At 42.1% G+C, this 20,184-nt stretch overlaps 1 protein-coding gene across 1 annotated transcript; it reads right to left on the reverse strand.

Moving 5' to 3' along the window:
• Positions 1-2,277: 2,277 nt before the first annotated feature.
• olfml2bb (olfactomedin-like 2Bb) lies at positions 2,278-17,363 on the reverse strand (the record flags this gene model as incomplete). The annotated part of the gene is made up of 9 exons (XM_083991316.1): positions 2,278-3,520; positions 5,756-5,952; positions 6,676-6,852; positions 8,321-8,782; positions 9,659-9,878; positions 9,997-10,161; positions 14,726-14,833; positions 15,862-16,134; positions 17,121-17,363. The coding sequence occupies 9 exons, from the start codon at positions 17,361-17,363 to the stop codon at positions 3,131-3,133; spliced, it is 2,235 nt and encodes a 744-aa protein (XP_083847442.1). The 3' UTR covers positions 2,278-3,130.
• Positions 17,364-20,184: the final 2,821 nt, after the last annotated feature.

Below are 20,184 nucleotides of genomic sequence, written 5' to 3' on the forward strand. Positions count from 1 at the left end.
TAGCAGTACCGACCCGGTCCGTGTACGAAGTATAATTCAATTACGTTGTTCACTTTGTACCATGAGAAATGTCGTTTTTACCGGTATTTCCTGTTTGATTGACGTGAGACGTACAACGCAATTCAGCGCACCGAAGTGCCCGCTTGTTCCTTTCTCCAATTTGTACAATGAAAATTGAAAAAGGAAGTCGAGAGCCGGAACCAGCCTTCAAAGTAAAAGCTCCGCGTTTTGATGGCTACAGCAACGGACAATTTAAAAGAAAGAAGAAGAAAAACTCCGAAACGAATTAAATACTTAATTCACAACAAATCGCCTAAACGATTACCATTTACCCCAGTAAAAACGACATTTCTCATGGTACAAAGTGAACGACGTAATTGAATTATACCTCGTACACGGACCGCGGTACTGCTACTGCAGCCAGGCAGCGTGAGCCTGTGAGCCTGAGCTCAGGGCAAAGGAACACTGAGGTCACAGACAAATCTCATTTCTACACATTTGCAGATCACAGATCTGCCGCGGCAGAAGTGTTGCAAAATTCACGTGTAAAAACACAGCCAATGGAGAGCTCCTGCCTGAGTTGTAAGTGATGACAGACATTTACAGATCTATGTACGCATTTACAGATCGGTTTACACATTTACAGATCTATGTACACTTACAGATCTGTGTTCACATTCACAGATCTTTGCATGCACTTGCAGATTTGTCTTCACTTGCAAATCTGAATACAGACACAGATTTTTTTTACACACACACAGGTCTGAATACACACACACAGATCTGAATACGCACACACAGATCTGAATACACACACACAGATCATATTACACACACACAGATCTGAATACACACACACAGATCATATTACACACACACAGATCTGAATACGCACACACAGATTGAGATACGCATTTGCAAATAATATTGCAACAATAATAGCTCCATATGTGTTGCTACGGAGACGATTGATTTATTTTTTCAGTTAAAAATAAGCACGCAACAACAACCACGACTCATATTAGAATCATTAGGGATGTCACGATTATAGATTTTCTTGGTATGATTATTGTCAGAGAAATAATCACGGTACTACGATTATCACAATTATTATGCACTAATTAATTTCACAACACTATGACTGTGTAAAATCAAATATAGTCAAAATATAACTACATTACTCATTGTTTACACAAAATATTTCAAGTATCTATTAATATATGATGAATTCTTAATCCCCAGGGGAAGTGTTTGAAATATTCAGGTCATGAATTGTCATCTATACCAAATGTTTGCGTTTATTTTAATCGTTTTTTGTTTTGTTTTGCTTCTTTTTAATTAAAAATGACACGCTAACATTTAAATTCCTACCAGTTCAATGTTACGTTAGTTAAATGGACCAGTATCTGTGCATTTACCTTTATTTTTGCGCATATCTGCCAATAAGGTTCCAACATCAAACTTTTCTGAAAGTAACGGTATTTAGGACTCTTTACAATTAAATAATTGTGGCGTTTAATACCACGATTAATTGTGAAAACAAGTAATCGTGACACCACGAATCACAATTAATATTGCATTATAGTGAAAGTGGTCTCAGACATGCTCTCCTGTTTTAAAGGGATAGTTCAACATTTTGGCAAATTTGCCTATTGCCATAATCCCTATAGTCATAGCAGTAGGTTCATTACCTTCAATTATCGGTGCATGTTGTTTTGAGATTGGTGGGGCAGAGACGTGAGCTGCTCAGTGAATACAATGGAGGTGAACGGTACTTTCGCTTTTCCCTCATAAAACTCATCAAATACACCTCCAAAATGCCCTGGTGGACAAGTTGTGACCTGCACATTCACCACGCTATGAAATAATAACGTATTATTATGTAACATTATGACACATGAAGCAAATACTTGGAACTACTTGCGCTTTTGAAATCACTCCGCCCAGCAGCCGTGTTGTTCCGGCTATGCATTTGCCTCAAAAACAACTCTGTCTCATAATGTTACATGATTATTTCATAGCGTGGTTGATGTGCAGGTCACAACTTGTCCACCAGAGCGTTGTGGAGTTGTTGGATTGTGTATTTGATGAGTTTGATGAGGGACAGACAGGGGACCTGTACCATTCACCTTCATTGTGTTCACTGAGCAGCTCACGTCTCTGCCCCGCGGATCTCAAAACAACATGCACTGATTATTAAAGGTAATGAACCTACTGCTATGAGGGATTATGGCAATAGGCGAATTCTCTAAAATGTTGAACTATCCCTTTAAGGCGACGTGCTCTTGGAAGAAATTGTACCTTAACATCTCCTACTCAATAGCAGAGGCCTGATAATTGTGTTTAATGTAGAATGAGTCACGCTGTTTAGTTAAAAAATGACAAAATAAAACTAATCTCAAACACAAGCACAGATTAATTCAACATTTGATTCCCTGATATATTCACCTCCTCAGCCTGAGATAACATCGTCCTGATGGGATATTTTCAGGTTCCACGTCCTTTTCCTTTTATTTAAGACCGCTTCACACCCAGCGGGCCTGATACAGACCTGAGCCACTGCTTCATTTCAGTTTTAATACGAGTTGAGGAGTTTAACATCTGCCTCCAGCAGCAGCTAAACCAATCAGTCTCCTTCCTTAAAGCTCCACACACATGCACGTGAATTATAGCAAGCTGAAAAGCTGTAGGGCCGCACTGCACATCAAGTTTAGTTTTCATACAGAAAAAATGCAAATATAAAACCTTTCTTGTCACTTGAGATGGATGTAGCCCGGCTTTAAATAAGCACAGTTACCTTAAATGTATTCAGCATCACTGGCAGCTGATGTTAAGACGCTCTTTAGTGGAAAACAGTGGAAAACACTGGGGAAAAAGCCTCTTAACTTCCATTTTCAGTCGTGGGAAACGAGGCCCTCGCTGGTTAATACTGACTTTAGTGTGTGTGGCAGAGCAGCAGTGGAGGTTCTTATTAAAAAATACTTTCAGTCACACAGAACCACAGTCACTGAGACACAGCCCTGATGAGATGAGCTCTGATTTCTTCCATCCTCAGCGTGGTTTGGACCTCCTGCTGGATGCTACATCGCTGACCACCTGTCAAACCATCGTTTCTTCCGTCTTCACCGCGCTAATAAGCGAAGATGACATCGTACATCATCTGATGTCCATTGTCCCACGCGTACACCTTCTTGTCCAGCGGGTTGTAAGCCAGCTGGGAGGTGTGCGAGTGCATGTTCGTGAAGGCGAGGCTCGGCACGGTGTGGGTGAGCGTGTGCGTGTCGAAGGCGTACGTCACGTTGGCGTAGTGACGCTCCATGCTGTCCACGCCGTAAAGCACGCCGCACACCAGGAAGCTGTTTCCGTAGTGACCGCGGCGGAGACCCGTGCGGAAGCTGCGTACCGGGAGCAGGTCGCGGGGCCGGAGGTGGGTGAGTAGGATGACTTCCTGGTGGAATCCCTCCGTGTCCACAGCTGGGTAGAGCAACCACAGGCCGGACTCGTCCACAGCAAACTCCACCTGGAAACAGACACATGCAAGACACTGCTGCCGTCACTCCAGAATAAAAGCTCCTCACAACCATTAGCCACATACAGCTTAGGAGTCACACCATGATTGGACTCCAGGTAGAGTAAATTCCTGGATGCAAAATGTTCTTTGACGAGAGCGATTCAAGACTATACTAAACTGGGTCAAGTAGGGAATTGTTTATATTAGCGATTTATTTGATGGAGACCAGCTTCTTTCTTTTGAACAATTAAAGGTAAAGTATCTGAACTCTGAAACAAGGATTTTTGTTAAATACCTGCAGCTACAGAGTTGTATCCTGGCACACCTTAAAGGGATAGTTCAACATTTTGGCAAATTGGCCCATTGCCATAATCCCAATAGTCATAGCAGTAGGTTTGTTACCTTTAATTGTCGGTGCAAGCTATTTTTTGAACGGCGGAGCAGAGCTGTGAGCTGCACAGAGCTATGCTACGGAGGCTAATGGGATTTCTTGGTTTCCCTCATTAAACTCATCAAATACACAATGTAACAACTCCAAAATGCTCTGGTGGACAAGTTGTGACCTGCACATTCACCACACTATGAGATAATAATGGAATGTTACGAGACAGAGTTGTTTTCGGTAAATTCATGCAAAACCGCTGATGGTCAGGGGCAGGTTTTCGGCAAGCAGTCTCTGCATTTGCCTTGAAAACAACTCTGTCTGGTAACGTTCCGTTAGAGAGAGACCTTTCTACTGCAGATATTTTACGTACTGGACATTTGTACCTCATACAACCCCACTTCAAACAAAGCTGAACTATCCCTTTAATACTGTGACGTCCTCTGCACTGGTACAACAACCGCTGCTTTGTCTATTGGGTGTGCTACTGAAGGGAAGTGGGCTAAATGTTCACCTGATCCAGTGGTGCAGAACAGCACTTATTACTAGATGCAGGACAGTGTTGCAACACTGGAAAACAAAAGGAGACATCAGTGAAGGAGTGGTTTGATGAAATGGCCAAGATTCCTACCGAAAGGCTGTGTTGCAGGCTGCTGGATAAGGAAGAGTTATACAGCAGTATCTTGGTACAACGACGGGTTGCGTCCTTTCCATTAATTATTTTCATCAGTGTGCATTTGTATGCACGTTTGTGTACTGTCTCTGTTGGATTTCCTCTGTTTGTTTGTTGTTGTTGTTGTTGTTGTTGTTGTTTTGTAGATAGGGTTAGGGTTTGTTTCGGCTTTGTTTCGACCTGTGGTATGTACATATACAGTATAAAATAAGTTAAAGCAGAAGTAAGCGATATTTTTGTGTTAATATAAGTCTTATATAGTTATATCTTCCGACAGCAATCACTTACATAGAGTGTTTGGACCGAAACACGGGTCTGTCAGTCACTATGCTCTGCTCTGAGCCGAGGAGAAAACTTTTCTCGTATCCTACAAGTTTTATCCAATGAGGAGAGAGAACGGCATGAAGGGCTGTGTGTGCAGCCAAGGGATGCGCGTGAATGTGGTGACGTAGGGACGAGGACCAATAGATCCATGACGAGGGCGGGGACTGCTAACTCCATCGGCTGACAAGACGTTATGGTGCGTTCAAGGCAACCCGTAACTCGTGTTTTTCCGACCTGTGAAGTCGTACCAGTTCGATCTGGTGCGAGTTCACAGGTCGGAAGTTACGAGTGGCCGTTATAGTGACTTTCACAGGCAACATGTCGGAGAAACGCGAGTTGCGGGTTGCCTGGAACGCTACAAAGTCGTAAGTCGTGACTTGAAGCTGTAACTTACGGTTTCAAAAGCCTGCCTTGAACGCAGCATTAGCCAAAACGACCGGATCGCTTACTTCTGCTTTAAGCTAAACAGCTCTCAACTGCAACCATGTACTTTAGGGTACTTTTGGCTCATTATAATTATTACTCTTAGTAGCTGTATTCAATTTATACTAAATTTCCACTTTGGCATCCAACACACACTTATGCACACACACACTGAGCAACTAGTGTTGAATGTGTTTTTTCTGTGTGGGTGCTGTGCTGTAAACAGAGACAGACAGAACACGCCACTTAGCTCTGCTGCTTGTCATGGGTGTACAAGTGAAGGGATGGTCAATGACAGTTAGAGAGTGAGAGAGGGGATTATGCAAAAATAAGACTGCAAACCTTACTGTCACGGCTCACTCTCTTCAACAGAGTTCCTACAGTAAGTCACCCTGCAGTGTTTCCTGTAGTGTTAGATGACAGTGTGCGTCCTGACTCTGACCTCAGACTGTGTCCTGTGAGCTTGCTCCTCCAGTATGGCGTCGTGCAGCGTGGTCCAGGCAGCTACGTATTTGTGTCTCAGGTCGTATTTGATGACGTCCCTGCTGAACGCACGGTTGTAATAGAAAGCCCCGTTGAAGACGACGTGGCCCGTTCCAGTGAAGCTGTAGGGCAGCTTGTAGGAGTTACTCACCTGACCTGAGCAGGAAGAACACACAGAATACACAACATACAGTAGCGTTTACACATTCAATTCTTTAGTGGTAATGTCATTACTAAAGTAGCAATTGAAATGGTCATAATGCAATGGTGACAAGTAGAGGGACCCTCACTGATCTGGAGATGCCCATGTTAGTTATTATTAGTTTAGTGATTTCATGAGTGATGAGTTTGAAGAACCAATTCATGCACTAAAGAATAAAAAAGAAGATTTATTCTGCAGTGGACTCCAGCTGCATTATGACTTCACTGTAGTACATACTGTACTTCTTAGTACTAAACATTATTTCCTTAAAGCACCTTAAAGCTAAAATAATTCTAAAATCCGTCCAAAAGATGTGTTTAACATTTATAAGAATAAAAAAAATGTAAACAAGAACTTTTGCCTCTCATAATCTCATCTAGTCTGAAATGCTCTTGTTCTTTTGGTTTTAACATGACTTGCATGAATTGAAAAAGAAAGGGCCATAGATGGATTTCAGGTATCTGGTAGATGGGTTTGTCTGGTGGACTTGGCAGCGCTACATGACCAACAGCCAGTGTTTTTGCAAGATGAGAAAGGTGCTACTGTTAAAACTTACTGGCTTGGCCTGGTTGGAAATACGTTGTGGGTTTATTTTCCTTCTACACACACACACACATATACACACACAGCCACAAGCAGACACCCACACCAACATACAGTACTGTACACACACAAACCTGTTTTAAAGGCTTCCATGTCTCTGAACTCTTGGAGTTCATCTCCATAGTGACCGTTGGTAAGGTAGATGACGCTGCCATGGCCGCGTGCGTCTCTCATCCAGGCGCCCTCGCTCTGGCCGTACGAGTTGTGCTGGACGGGATCAGAGAGGCTGGCGAGGGTGTCCTTACACACGCCTGCAGGAAGACGTGGAAAGTGATGGAGTGAATGAAGACTTCTAAAAATCTAATGATGAGACAGTTTCACATGTGCAATCACTCAGTACGTTTACATGCATAGCTCCATTTGAGCGTCTTGTCTGAGTTCTGGCTATCCCAGTTTACATGCAACAGGGAAAATCGAATAACTGACAGTGTCCGCCTCCTCAACATAGGTGGAGATATGCGCCATTTCAGCGGGTTAATACAGACAGGTGTCATGCCAAAAAGAGACTGCTTGCCGAAAAACGACTGTACCTGACGTGTTATCTCTCCACAGTGAATTTCAGTTTCAATGATTTTGTGAGAATAAATAAATAAATGAATGCAGAAAGCTATGATGTCATATAAAATAGCAATTCCATAACGAGAAATTAGTATGTGCTAATTATCAAGTACCCACAATAAGTAAGTACAGTGAATTGCAATCCTGAGTTAGTGGGGGCAGTGACTCACTTTTCGGCAAGGCCCCACCGAGAAGTGACTGCACCCTCTAACTCAGGATTGCAAGGGGTGATGTTCGCAGCATTTTCTAGAGTGATAGTAGAGGGCACCAGATGCAGGTACAGTGAATTTGGTCAATGTCACCCCTTGCATTCCTGAGTAAAGTCACTTTTTGGCAAGGCCCTGCCGAGAAGTGCAGTCTCTTTTTCGGCGTGACTCCAGGTTCGGGCCGGCTTCGCTGCTACATTTTGTGTCTACTGTTGTGAAGCATTGTTGTAAAGAAAATCGATTTCCAATCACAATCGAGTTTACCCGAGTGAGGAAAACTAATTTGATTGATCGTTATCGAGCGGGCGGGATATTCGGTGTATGTGCGTGTCTCAGGCGTTTGATTGACGGATGACGGATCCAATAACAGTGGCTGATGAATCGTGAGTAGGCTGACGTATAATCCGTGCGCCTGCATTATCCAATGCGAAAAAAAAATACCACACTTTCATCACGGATTTAATCAAAAATAGAATTTTGCACAAAGTTTGGGCTACATCGTCTGATAGATGAGTTATTAAACTAATTTTATGACCCAGAGTGGGCTCAAATTTAATTTTCTTTTCTGTACAGCTTTAAGAAATGGCCGTTTGTCCCGTTTGTCCCGCCTCCTTCTACGAGTTTCCACGAGTTGCCGCACAAGTTTACCCGAGTAAGGAAAACGAATTTGATCCAATATCATTGGCTGATGAATCGTGAGCAATGTGACGCATAATTCGTGTGCCTGCATTATCCAATGCGAAAAAAAACTACCCCACTTTCATCCATTTACTCAAAAATAGAATTTTGCAGAAAGTTTGGGCTACATCGTCTGATAGTTGAGTTATTACACTAATTTTAGGACCCAGAGTGGAATCACATTTTTATTTTCTGTACACCTTTAAGGCAATAATTAGTTTTTTTCAACTGTCATGTAAAAGTAGTGACTAGCTGTTAGTAAAGTACTGTACTCTACCAGGCCTCTTGGTGGGCTTGGGTTGGTCAGATGGGCTCTCTGTCCAGCTGAGTCGACTCCTGGGTCGTGGCTGAGACCCGACCGTTGGAGACGCATTAGCAGGTGGAGCTACATCGGCATCTGAAGCTGAGGTGTTCTGATGAGTGACAGCGGTGGTGGGCGGAGTCCTGGGAGTTGTAGTTTGTCGGGGTGTGGTAGTCGGTGCGGTTGTTGGTTTTGGACTGGTTGTGGTCATCCTAGTGGTTGTTCTCATGGTAGTGGGAGCTGGTTTGGTTGCAGCTGTGGTTTGTGCGCTGGTGGTGGTTGGGTGGTCTGTGGGTGGCTGGGTGGTGGGCCTCCCCGGCAGGTCCTTGGAGCCTCTGCTGACAGTGGGCAAGGGTCCTGGATTCTGGATGCGGGACGTCCTGGCCGGCGGGAGCTGGTCAGAAATCAGTACGTCTGAGGCGTCTACAGTTTCATCAGCTGTAGGAGAAGAAGTATGTGATATGATTACTCTAAATGTCACGTCACTGTAATCGTTGTGTGACCATGTAAAAGCAGCCTCAGTCATCAGGGCCCAGATGTTAAAAAGGTGTAATCTGGATCAAAGGCTGATCCAAATCTGGATAATGAGAACTCCAAATGAGACTGTACATCACACGGAAGGCTGCTACGTAGGTAAAAAAAAACAGCAGCATGGGGTCACTCAGAGTGTATCTATTTAAAAGGGTTAGGGTTAGGGGGGTATTATTTTCTGTGCTTTTTCAACAGCCAGACCTTATCCGACCCACAACCAATAAATAAAAAACAAAACAAATATACAGTATACTTGTCAAATACATTGTGGATGTTTTTCCATGTGTTTCAAACTTGAACTTCAAAATTCAAAATTCAAAATTCAAATTTCATTTTAATTTAAATATCCAGTAATTGGGGAAAAGTCTATTTTGTGGATTGATCAAAAGTACTTTATTTACTTAACCTAACCCTAACCCTATTATAATGGTTTGAAAAGCAGGTGCAAAATATCAGTGTATACTTTATACTACATTATCAATGTTGTTTATTTGACAAATTTGAATTGAATGTAGAAGACATTTTGTTCCTGAAATCCTCACTGAATCCACCAAGCTGCTGGGATCAGAATAATGATTTTTTTTTGGAACAAAGTTTTCCCTACTAAAAACACAATCTGAGGGTTTGATCCAGATTAAAACCAAGATTAGATTACGTAATCAAATCTAATCTCAGAATCCATTTTTAGTTTTGAACAACCCATTTTCAAGATGTGATCCAATCCGTTATCCAAAACCCAGTCAGGTTACCTCTGAACAACTGGGTCCTGGACATCAGACTTACTGTTCTTCCCTCTCCCTCTCTCCTCCTCCTTGTAGCTCTCCTCCTCTGCCTTGTAATAGGTCACGCCCCTGATGACCATGCTGCTCTTGTCTTTGACTGGCTGCCGCGGCTCCGCCTTCTCTTTGATTGGCTTTTGAGTCGCCGTCTTATTCCTGGTTGGCTGCTGCTGGTCCACGCCGTCTTGCTGTTGGTTCTTCTTCAGCTGGACGTCGTAATTCTTCTGCAACAGCACAAGCAACACTCTGTCCAGTTCATGATGGAAAACAGACAATATGTTGGAGTCTGCCTTTACCTTTACTACTGTCACACACACATTTTTTTTCCAAAAGGGACAGTACCTGTTTGTTAGCGTAGGCTGGTGCTCGGCCTTTCTGTCCCACATTCCCCGGGTCATTTGCTTTCTTCTTTTTCTGCTGGTTCTTCTTCTCTTTCTCTTTTTCTTTTGCTCTCTCCTTCGCTTGTTCTTTCTCTCTTGCTCTCTCTGTAAAGTTACCGACGAAGGCCTAAAGTGCACAGACAGGAAGACAGGTTTTTTTCACTTGACAGATTGTGGGTGTTGATTGTCTGCGTGCAAACCCAGTGAAGAGTGGGCACAGTCAGTGTCTAAAGAACTTCTTGAGAAATGTACATGACACTTTTGAGCATCCCACACACTTCCTCTCATCTATCATTCAGTACAAAGTCTTGGAGAGAATAAACCCCTGCCAATGGTCAATACAGTATGTGTCAAAATAAGCTGCAAACCAGCCAATCATACCTATTAAATGATAAACCTATTTGGATCCCCATTAGCTGTTACTCCTGCAACTAGGGATGTCACGATAATAGACTTTTTTGGTACGATAATGGTCAGAGAAATAATCACGGTATTACGATTATCACGATTATTATGCATTAATTAATTTCACAACACTATTAATGTGTAAAATCAAATATAGTTAGAATATAATTAATACTAATTATAAAATATTTTAAATATCTATTCAAATATGACCAATTATTAATCCGCCAGGGGAAGTGTTTGAAATATTCAAGTCATTAATTGTCATCGATACCAAATGTTTAAGTTAATTAATTTTAATCTTTTTTTTTTTAATTACAAATGACACTCTAGCATTTAAATTCCCACCAATTCAATGTTACGTTAGATAAATGGAGTAGTATCTGTGCATTTACCTTTACTTTGGTGCACATCTGCCGACACGGTTCATAGATAATCCTTTTTTTGGAAAGTGACGGTATTTAGGAATCTTTACGATCAATTAATTGTGGCGTTTAATACCGCGATTAATTGTGAAAACAAGTAATTGTGACATCCCTACCTGCAACAGCTACTTTTCCTGGGGTCCATGTTAAAACATGCATATAAATACAAATAACAATAATATTTTACATAAATACATACATGAATACAGTTTCAACACTAATTTCCGAATCCGAACTACACATGCTCACACACTGCCACCCACATATACAAGCACACACACAGCACCTGCCTATAAAACAAGTTACCAAAAACACTGAGGTAAAATTTCATAAAAAGAAAATCAAAAAAATCAGCAAAAACCAGGTCACAGAGTTTTCAGGCCTTTACCCAAGAATAACCTTTTTAGCTGTTTTTTAAAACGTTGTTTACTTGTTGCTTGAGTTGTGATAAATGGCAACTTATTCCACTGAGAAATGGCTCTAAACATGACTGTTTTTTTCATGGCATTAGTTCTTGGTCTAGGAATCATAACATGACCCCTTCTCACCTGTCTTGTTTCATGACCATGTCTGTTTTGAAAAAATTGTATTCTTGAGTGAAGGCAAGTCGGTTGTTTTAAAACACTATATTCCTAAATAAAGTTACAGTAGAAGACTTCCTCTTAAATCTGTCTTCCACTTTCAGCCAGACAAGATCAGCATACATTTTGTCTATGCTTTTACTCATTGAGCACCGAAGGGCAAGACGTGCCGCCAACTGCAGCTTATAAAGTTCTTCATTAGCTACAATTGACCAGATAGGTGAACAATAATCCAGATGAGAAAGTTACCAAGAGCTTGAATAACCTGCAAGGTGGTGCTTGGAGTAAGAAGGGAGGAGCATCTTCTTATCATAGATATATTTCTTCCCATTTTTCCTACAATTTTATCTATATGCTTCTGCCATGACAATTTACTGTCAAGGTTAATCCCTGGAAGTTTAACCTCATCAACTTGCTCAATACAGCTGCCATTTATGGAGACGTGTAATTTGATATCTTGCCTCAGTGCAAAGTTTGATCCAAAAACAATACATTTGGTTTTTGATACATTTAGACTTAAATTGTTTTTGGCTACCCAATAATTGTTTTTAACTATGATGTGATTGTTGGTGCCAGACAGGCTGCTGAGTGTTTGTGAAACTGTTGCTTTCCTGGCAGAGTCTTTACTTTTACTCAGATTGGTGTGAGACATAAAACTAAAAAAAGGCTCAACTAAAAAGCCTATCTAGTGAGCAACAACTCTGTGGACAGAAACCACTGAGAGAGGTCAGAGGAGAATGCACAGTCACTCAGATAACCACTCTATTCACACCTGTGCTGAGCAGAAAAGCCAACAAGTCATTGGACACTGAGGTGGATGGACATCAGCTTCTACTTCCTGTCACCAAGAGCAGAAATCCAAAGCTGCAGTTGAGACAGACTCACCAAAGCTGGACAGATGTGAACCTGATGGATCGGAATCCAAGAACCCAATCTACCTTGTGTCAGCCGTCCAGGCTGCTGGTGGAGGTATGATGCTGTCTCGGTTAATATATTTATTTGATCACAAAAAGAGCCTCATTCAAATCAGAGGGCTGAACCAAAGACTTAATATGAATCAAACAATTTGCAAAAAAAACTTACAATGGTAGCACATTAGTCAATTTGAGGACAAAATACACACTTTTCACATAATTTACAGTATTCTGGCTCACATCACGCAAAAACGTTTGGGCTGTGCAGCCTTCATCAGAGCATATGTTTTTGCATGATGTGAGCCAGAATAAATTGTGTGAAAAGTGAGTATTTTGTCCTCAAATTTACTAGTTAAGATGTGCTACCATTGCATATGTATTTATTTATTTTCTTTAACCTTTATTTTATCAGGTTGTCCCTCTCTTCTCTGAGGGAAACCTGGCCAAGAGGCTGATTTAACCAATCACAGACTGAATGTCACGGCCTATGGGAGTGTTGTTTCTTCCCATGGTCACAGTTCATCATCTTCTGTTGAAGATGTGAGGTAAGTGAACTTCACTGGCCTTCCCAGTCTCCAGATCTGAACCCAGTCTAACAGGAGACTGACACCTTGAATTAGCAGAAACGATGTGATGACGGCATCACATCACCATGGAGCAGAGTCAGAGAAACTTTCAACATCCTGTTGAACCAATGCCGTGGAGACCTCATGCTGTTTTTGGAGCCATTCTGAGAGTTTCTGCCTCAGATTTTCCTCAGTGGAAATGTCACATGAACCGTTTTAACAGTTTCCTACACTAATCCATTCCAGAGAGATCATGTATTGACTCCAGTGATGCCTCTCACAGTGTGAAGTAAGTCCAGTCTAGTCCAATCTAAGTTTCAATCAATTGTAGGAAAAGACTTAACGTCCTGCTTTTAAACTGACTGGAAGTCTGTGTGTACACTGTCTGCCTGAGGTATTCTTCATTATTTGCATTTTATATCTGTATAAGATAAGCAACATCCGAGATGTTGGGATGAGAGAGGTGGGAGCAAAGGTCTGTGGCCAGACACTGACTGCATGTTGCAGACGATAGTAAGCACATTAAAGAGGAACTAAGCAGGATTTTTCCCGTGGCTATGCTACATTTTACCTTAATTAAAAAGCTCCAGACTAATTGTGATTAAAGAGAAACTACATAAGTCCAGTCGCTTTTCCTCTGTTTTGTTAACCCTCCTCCTGGCCATGTGCATTTGTTTACAAAGATGCCAGTGAAAAATCAATCCATGGAGCGGTGGATAACGTTATGTAACGACGCTGTTTATCTGTCATAAACAAAAATACTACACTAATGTTGCAAGGTTGGTTTTCAGCCATTCTCAGTAGTAGTCATGTAGTTAAAGCAGATATCAGTGGAATGTTTTTGTTAATATAAGTCCTAAATAGTCCTATTTTCCGTCAGCAATCACTTACATGAAGTATTTCAGCCTAAACACGAGTCTCTCCGTCACTCTGCTCTGCTGTAACCCGAGGAGAAAATTTTCCTTGTGGGATACAAGTGTTATCCAATGAGGAGAGAGAACGGCATGAAGGGCTGTGTGTGCAGCCAAGGGATGCGCGTGAATGTGGTGACGTAGCACGAGGACCAATTGATGCCTGACAAGGGCGGGGGCTGCTAACTCATGGTGCGTTCAAAGAAACTCGTACTTTGTGTTTTTCCTTCCTGTGAAGTCATACCAGTTCGATCTGGTACGAGTTCACGGGTCGGAAGTTACGAGTGGCCGTTATAGGGAACTTTCACAGACAACAGGATGGTAAAAACACGAGCTACGGGTTACCTGGAACGCTACCAAGTCGTAGTTGTGACTTGAAGCTGTAACTTACGGTTTCAAAAGCCTGCCTTGAACGCAGCATTAGCCGAAACGGCCGTGAAGCTGATATCTGCTTTAACTATCACAATTACTTCAGATATTTTTAATTAAGGTAAAAATGTAGCATAGCCACGGGAAAAATCCTGCTTAGTCCCAATTTAAACCTCCAGAACAAAAGGTAAGAGGGATAATAATCTACAAATTACTATTGAACTAGAATCATACTGAAATTAGTGTGCAGGAAGCATGCAGGCTGGTGCAATTAGCCCAGTTCAGTGATGTCCAACCAACACAAACAAGAAACAAAGAAAAATGAATGCTACTTATTTACATCCAAACAGTTCAAAGCTGCTGTGATTGGATGATTCTATCTGAACTTCTTCAGTGAATCAAACTGAATGTTTGAACAGTGAGAGCAGCATGTGGCCCATATGTCCAGTGGAAACTACAGCCTCAATGGAGTGGTATACTGTGCACATTTGTGTGTGTGTGTGTGTGTAAGCTTCCTCACTTTTTCCATGTTGTCCACCTTGGTCAGCAGTTTGGTGGTGACAGAGTGCAGCTTTAATAAGTCCATCCCATATAGAGAGCCCTCCAACAAGTCCATAATAGTTGCAATCTTAATAGACAGAAGATAAATGACAGAAAACAAAAAACTCTTAAAGGGATAGTTCAACATTTTGGCAAATTGGCCCATTGCCATAATTGCTATAGTCATAGCAGTAGGTTCGTTACCTTTAATTGTAGGTGTAAGCTATTTTTAGGGGACAGTTTCAGGGACAGTTTTTCAGCAAGCGGTCTCCGTATTTACCCTGTATTTACCTCGAAAACGGCTCCGTTTCGTATCGTTCCGTCATTATCTCATAGCGTGGTGAATGTGCAGGTCACAACTTGTCTACAAAAGCGCTGTGGAGTTTTGGGATGTTGAATTTGATGAGTTTAATGAGGGAAACCAAGAAATTCCATTAGCCTCCATAGCGTAGCTCTGAGCAGCCAGCTGCTGCGCTCCGCCGTACTGAAAATAGCTTACACCTACAATTAAAGGTAATGAACCTACTGCTATGACTATAGCGATTATGGCAATGGGCCAATTTGCCAAAATGTTGAACTATCCCTTTAAGAAAATGTTCAAACTTTAAAGGGATAGTTCAACATTTTGGCAAATTGGCCCATTGCCATAATCCCTATGAGATAATAACGGAACGCTACAAGACAGAGCTGTTTTATGCAGAGACTTGATGAAAAACTGCCTCTAACAGGAACGTGCATCAGCGGTTTTGCATGAATTTACCTCGAAAACAACTTTGTCTGGTAACATTCTGTTATTATCTCATAGCGTGGTGAATGTGCAGGTCACAACTTGTCCACCAGAGCGTTTTGGAGTTGTTGGATTGTGTATTTGATGAGTTTGATGATGGAAACCAAGAAATCCCATTAGCCTCCGTAGCGTAGCTCTGAGCAGCTTGCGGCTCTGCTCCGCTGTTCTAAAAATAGCTTGCACCGACAATTAAAGGTAACGAACCTACTGCTATGACTATAGGGATTAAGGCAATGGGCCAATTTGCCAAAATGTTGAATTATCCCTTTAAACTACTGCAAGAAATCAGCCAGTAGGAGAGTTTCTACACTTTGTGTGTGTGTTTCTACCTTAATGTCGTCCTTGGTGGCCTCCTGTAGTTTCTTAAACCTGTACTCTCCCTCACAGGGGTTGACGGCTGAAGGTGGGGCCATGCACACGCACTTCTTACAGTCTGTTCCCTTGGTAACTGTCTCCACGGTGTAGTACTCCTGGGATGGTGATGTGGCAGAGCCATCGTGGATGCGGCTGCAGTCGGAGCGTTTGATTGGCCGAACAATGCAGCGGCACACACAGTCAGACCCCGATGACACAGTCTTTACTTTGTCGTAATCATTCAGCAGCTAGAAGAGAAGAAGTCTGGGTTTGTTTCTCTGCAGCTTTCTCAGCTCAACTTTCAGTAAATAACAAATGAAAAACCTGAAAGTGAATATGTATTTTGGGGCTATAACTGTATGATAGTCAGAAACACATGGATAAGAACCAAGAGAAGCAGTGAGTGTGTGCTGAGCTGATCTGCAGCGGTGGCGAGCTGCCTGGGAAGAATACAGCTCCAGGCGTTTACAAACAACCACATTTTGGTTTGGAGCGCCTGCAGCTTGAAGGATATTACATAACCAACCACCAGAGAGATGCACACACCATGGCTGCCATGGCACGTGCACACACACACACACACACACACACACACACACACACACACACACACACACACACACACACACACACACACACACACACACACACAGCTCAGCTCTGGTTCTGATTTAACCGGTCATTTAAGCTGAACTGACAAACTGTGGAGGTTTGGGTTGTGTTGAAATGAAGAAGAAAGTAAGTGCTGTGTCTTAAAGGTCACAGGGTTGGAAATGAGATATTCAGGATCCACAGTTATGGAGAAAAAAAAGAGCTTTTAATGAAGTGGATGGAAAATTAAAAAAAAACAAAAACTGAGAGACTTGAGATTTGAGATAATTAAACTGATCTTAGGTTGGAGTTCTGACAGAGTGTTATTTTCCATCATTATAAGAAATATCAGGGCTTCATAGGCTATAGCTATGTATCTTTTTTTTTAATTTCATGCATGCATACAATGCAAATCTAATTTTCAAATTCAGTCAACTTTAACTTTGATTAAAATTCCCACAAAACAGCAAAGATGATGTCAGAACGAATTACTTTATATGAAGAAAGAGTAGTGTGATGACAGTCTACCTAGTCTGTCCAATCTTTTAAGCTGTAAAACTCAACATAACTTAATAACTTAACGTCATTAAATGCTTTTTTGCTTTTTTTGTAAATGAAGTGCATCACATCACACAGGACTGACCTGGCTGATGATGTTCTCCTGGTTGTCCAGCTCGTCCTCCAGAGGCTCGGCAGTGGACTGCTCAGCTCCCCATCCAGCAGCAGCGTCTCTCCCCACGGGCTGCAGCCGTGGAGCCGCGGACGGAGCATCCTGGCCGGCTGCTGCTGCTGCTCCGGTCGGCAGCATCCTCTCCCTGTCCGCCTCCCCAGCACCGAGTCCCGTCACGGCGCAGCAGAGAATGAGCGCTGACAGTCTGCGCCACATTATTATTATTTTTCTTCCAAACTGTTCTCAGGTAACTATCAGCTGTGCAGCAACAAATTACTGAGCAGGTCCAAGTCAGACGACGCCGAGACCAAGACGCCTGCGCACCAGTGGAAAATTCACCAAAAACTTTATTGACCCTCCAAACGCAACACACACACCGAAGTCCACGGGCTTCAAACGTGTGCTACCATCTCCACACAATGAATGAATCCAGACAGCGGCTGATTCGGGTCCGCCTCCAGACCGGCAGATCCACTTACTGCAACAACTCCCAGACCCAGACCCGAGGAGAAGGAGAGGGCGGTGTCACAGTCAGCCGGCTGGACATGTGGGCGAAGCACTGCATGTGGACCTGGACCGGCCAGGTAAAATCCCCAGGAGAGCGGTCCAGATGTGCAGCAGAACTTGTGCAAAGAATGAATGAGAGATAATACTTTTTTTTAAAGTGCATGTTAAACCAGAGAAACCAGCGATTTGTAGTTTGAGATGGACTGCATTGTGTGTGTGTGTGTGTGTGTGTGTGTGTGTGTGTGTGTGTGTGTGTGTGTGTGTGTGTTTAAATTATATATGATATTTTAGAAAATTTTGGTTGAAATTTGAGGCTTTGGAAAATGATTTGACAATTTCTTACATACATTTATATTGCAATTGCCTTTGTAACTAAATGGTTCTTAATTAGTATCAGGTGCAGTGCCACCCTCTCTGTTCCTACCCCAACATCAGAACAAAGGCTCACAACAGCTTCATGACAAACCAAGACAGACAGCATCAGGTGTTTATCTAAGTAAAAGTACCAAAATAACCATTAGAAATATATATATGAATGATAATTATGATTATCTGAATTATGATATCTGAATTATATATATTGTGCCCCATAGTCAAATGGGAAGAATTGTGAAACAATAAGGACAATATGAATGTAAATTCCAGCTCCAGAACTTGGCCCACTCACAGAGACCATGAATGCCTGAGGTGAAAACAGCTCACAACATAAAACACCACATCTCTCTATTTAAACTCCAAAACAGCCTAAAAGCTTATTTAGTCCTGCCAGACAAGAGCAATGGAACAAGTTCAAGTTTTAGAAATTCAAGCAGTCAACTGTCAACTCTGTAATAGTTTACTGTGTGCAGATCCTGCAAAACCAGATTGTGTTAATGAATCTGGACACAAACAATAAGGAAACATTTTCAAAAAATAAAGCTTGCAAACAGATATCATTTACTGGACTACAACATTTCTTCATCAGGTAGAAGCTGACACATCTTTTCAAGCAAGAGGCAGCTACACAGTGACCGTGTGGTCAGTGGCTCAAAGGGAGCTCCTCCTCAGGTCAGTCAAACATCTATTAGTACAACAGTTAACATGAAACATGCAGAACAACAAATACATATAATGCAACATATAACAAATCTACATTTAGATAGTTAAGATTGTAGAAACTTTACAAAAGTCGAGTCAGAACAATAAAAGAAAGGCTTCAAGGCTCCTTGAGGTGAATCTCTTAGCTGAGGAAGGAGATGAACAGATCAGTTGATGTACCTCATGAGGCAATGAGTTATGGGAGCCTTCATTTATTGTTCTGACCCGACTTATACGTTGTATTTGCTATTTGTTGTTCTGCATGTTTCATGTGAACAACTGACGTAGATGTTTGACTGACCTGAGGAGCTCACCTTGAGCCACCAGTGGAACCAGTTGGCCACTAACGAGACTGTCATGTGTTTGGTCAATTATTGTGTAGCCAGCCTCTTTTACACTCTGTCAGCATCTACCTGATGAACGTCCATGACTGAAACGTTGTAGTAAATTGAATCATTTTTGCAAATAAGGACAATGTGCATGGGGGTTTTCACCCACACAACTGTCAAAAACCGTTTTTTGATATGCAAAGTACTTTTCTGACTTCAAAAAAATGAAAGCTAATTGAACGGACCCTTGTGCTTCCACATTCAGGCGGCCTATTACAGGAAACCTCAGTCATCATTATTGAGCTTCGTCAACTTGTCTGGCATTCATTTCAGCAAGAATGAGATAAATTGGGTCAACTGTAGGATTAGTGGCTCTCACTGTAAATGGCAAAAGGATTTGCACTTATATAGGAACAATCAAAACGCTTAACTTCGCTTTTTTATGTCAAATTCACCCTTTTCACCTTTTCAAAATGGCGAAACCACTTCAGCCACGCCCGTCCACAGCATCTCACGCTCTGAAGAACTTTTAATCACAAATAGAGCTTAAGATGAGGTACACCTGTTGTGTTTCTGTTAAAGTAACTTAGATATACTTTTTGGTTAAAGCAGAAGTAAGTGATATATTTGTGTTAATATAAGTCTTAAATAGTTATATCTTCCGACAGCAATCACTTACACAGAGTGTTTGGACCAAAACACGGGTCTCTCAGTCCCTCTGCTCTGCTCTGAGCCGAAGAGAAAACATTTATCGTATCCTACAGTTTTTATCCAATGAGGAGAGAGAACGGCATGCAGGGCTGTGTGTGCAGCCAAGGAACGCCGTGAATGTGGCGACGTAGGGACGAGGACTGTTATGGTGCGTTCAAGGAAACTCGTATTTTTCCGACCGTGAAGTCGTACCAGTTCGATCTGGTACGAGTTCACCGGTCGGAAGTTACGAGTGGCCGTTATAGTGACTTTCACCGGTAAAACAGGTCGGAAAAACACGAGTGGGTTGCCTGGAACGCTACAAAGTCGTAAGTTGTGACTTGAAGCTGTAATTTACGATTTCAAAAGCCTGCCTGGAACACAGCATTAGCGAAAACGACCGGACCACTTACTCCTGCTTTAATTAGTTTGTT

This window comes from Trachurus trachurus (genome assembly GCF_905171665.1).
Source record: "Trachurus trachurus genome assembly, chromosome: 17".
Classification (NCBI taxonomy): Eukaryota; Metazoa; Chordata; class Actinopteri; order Carangiformes; family Carangidae; genus Trachurus; species Trachurus trachurus.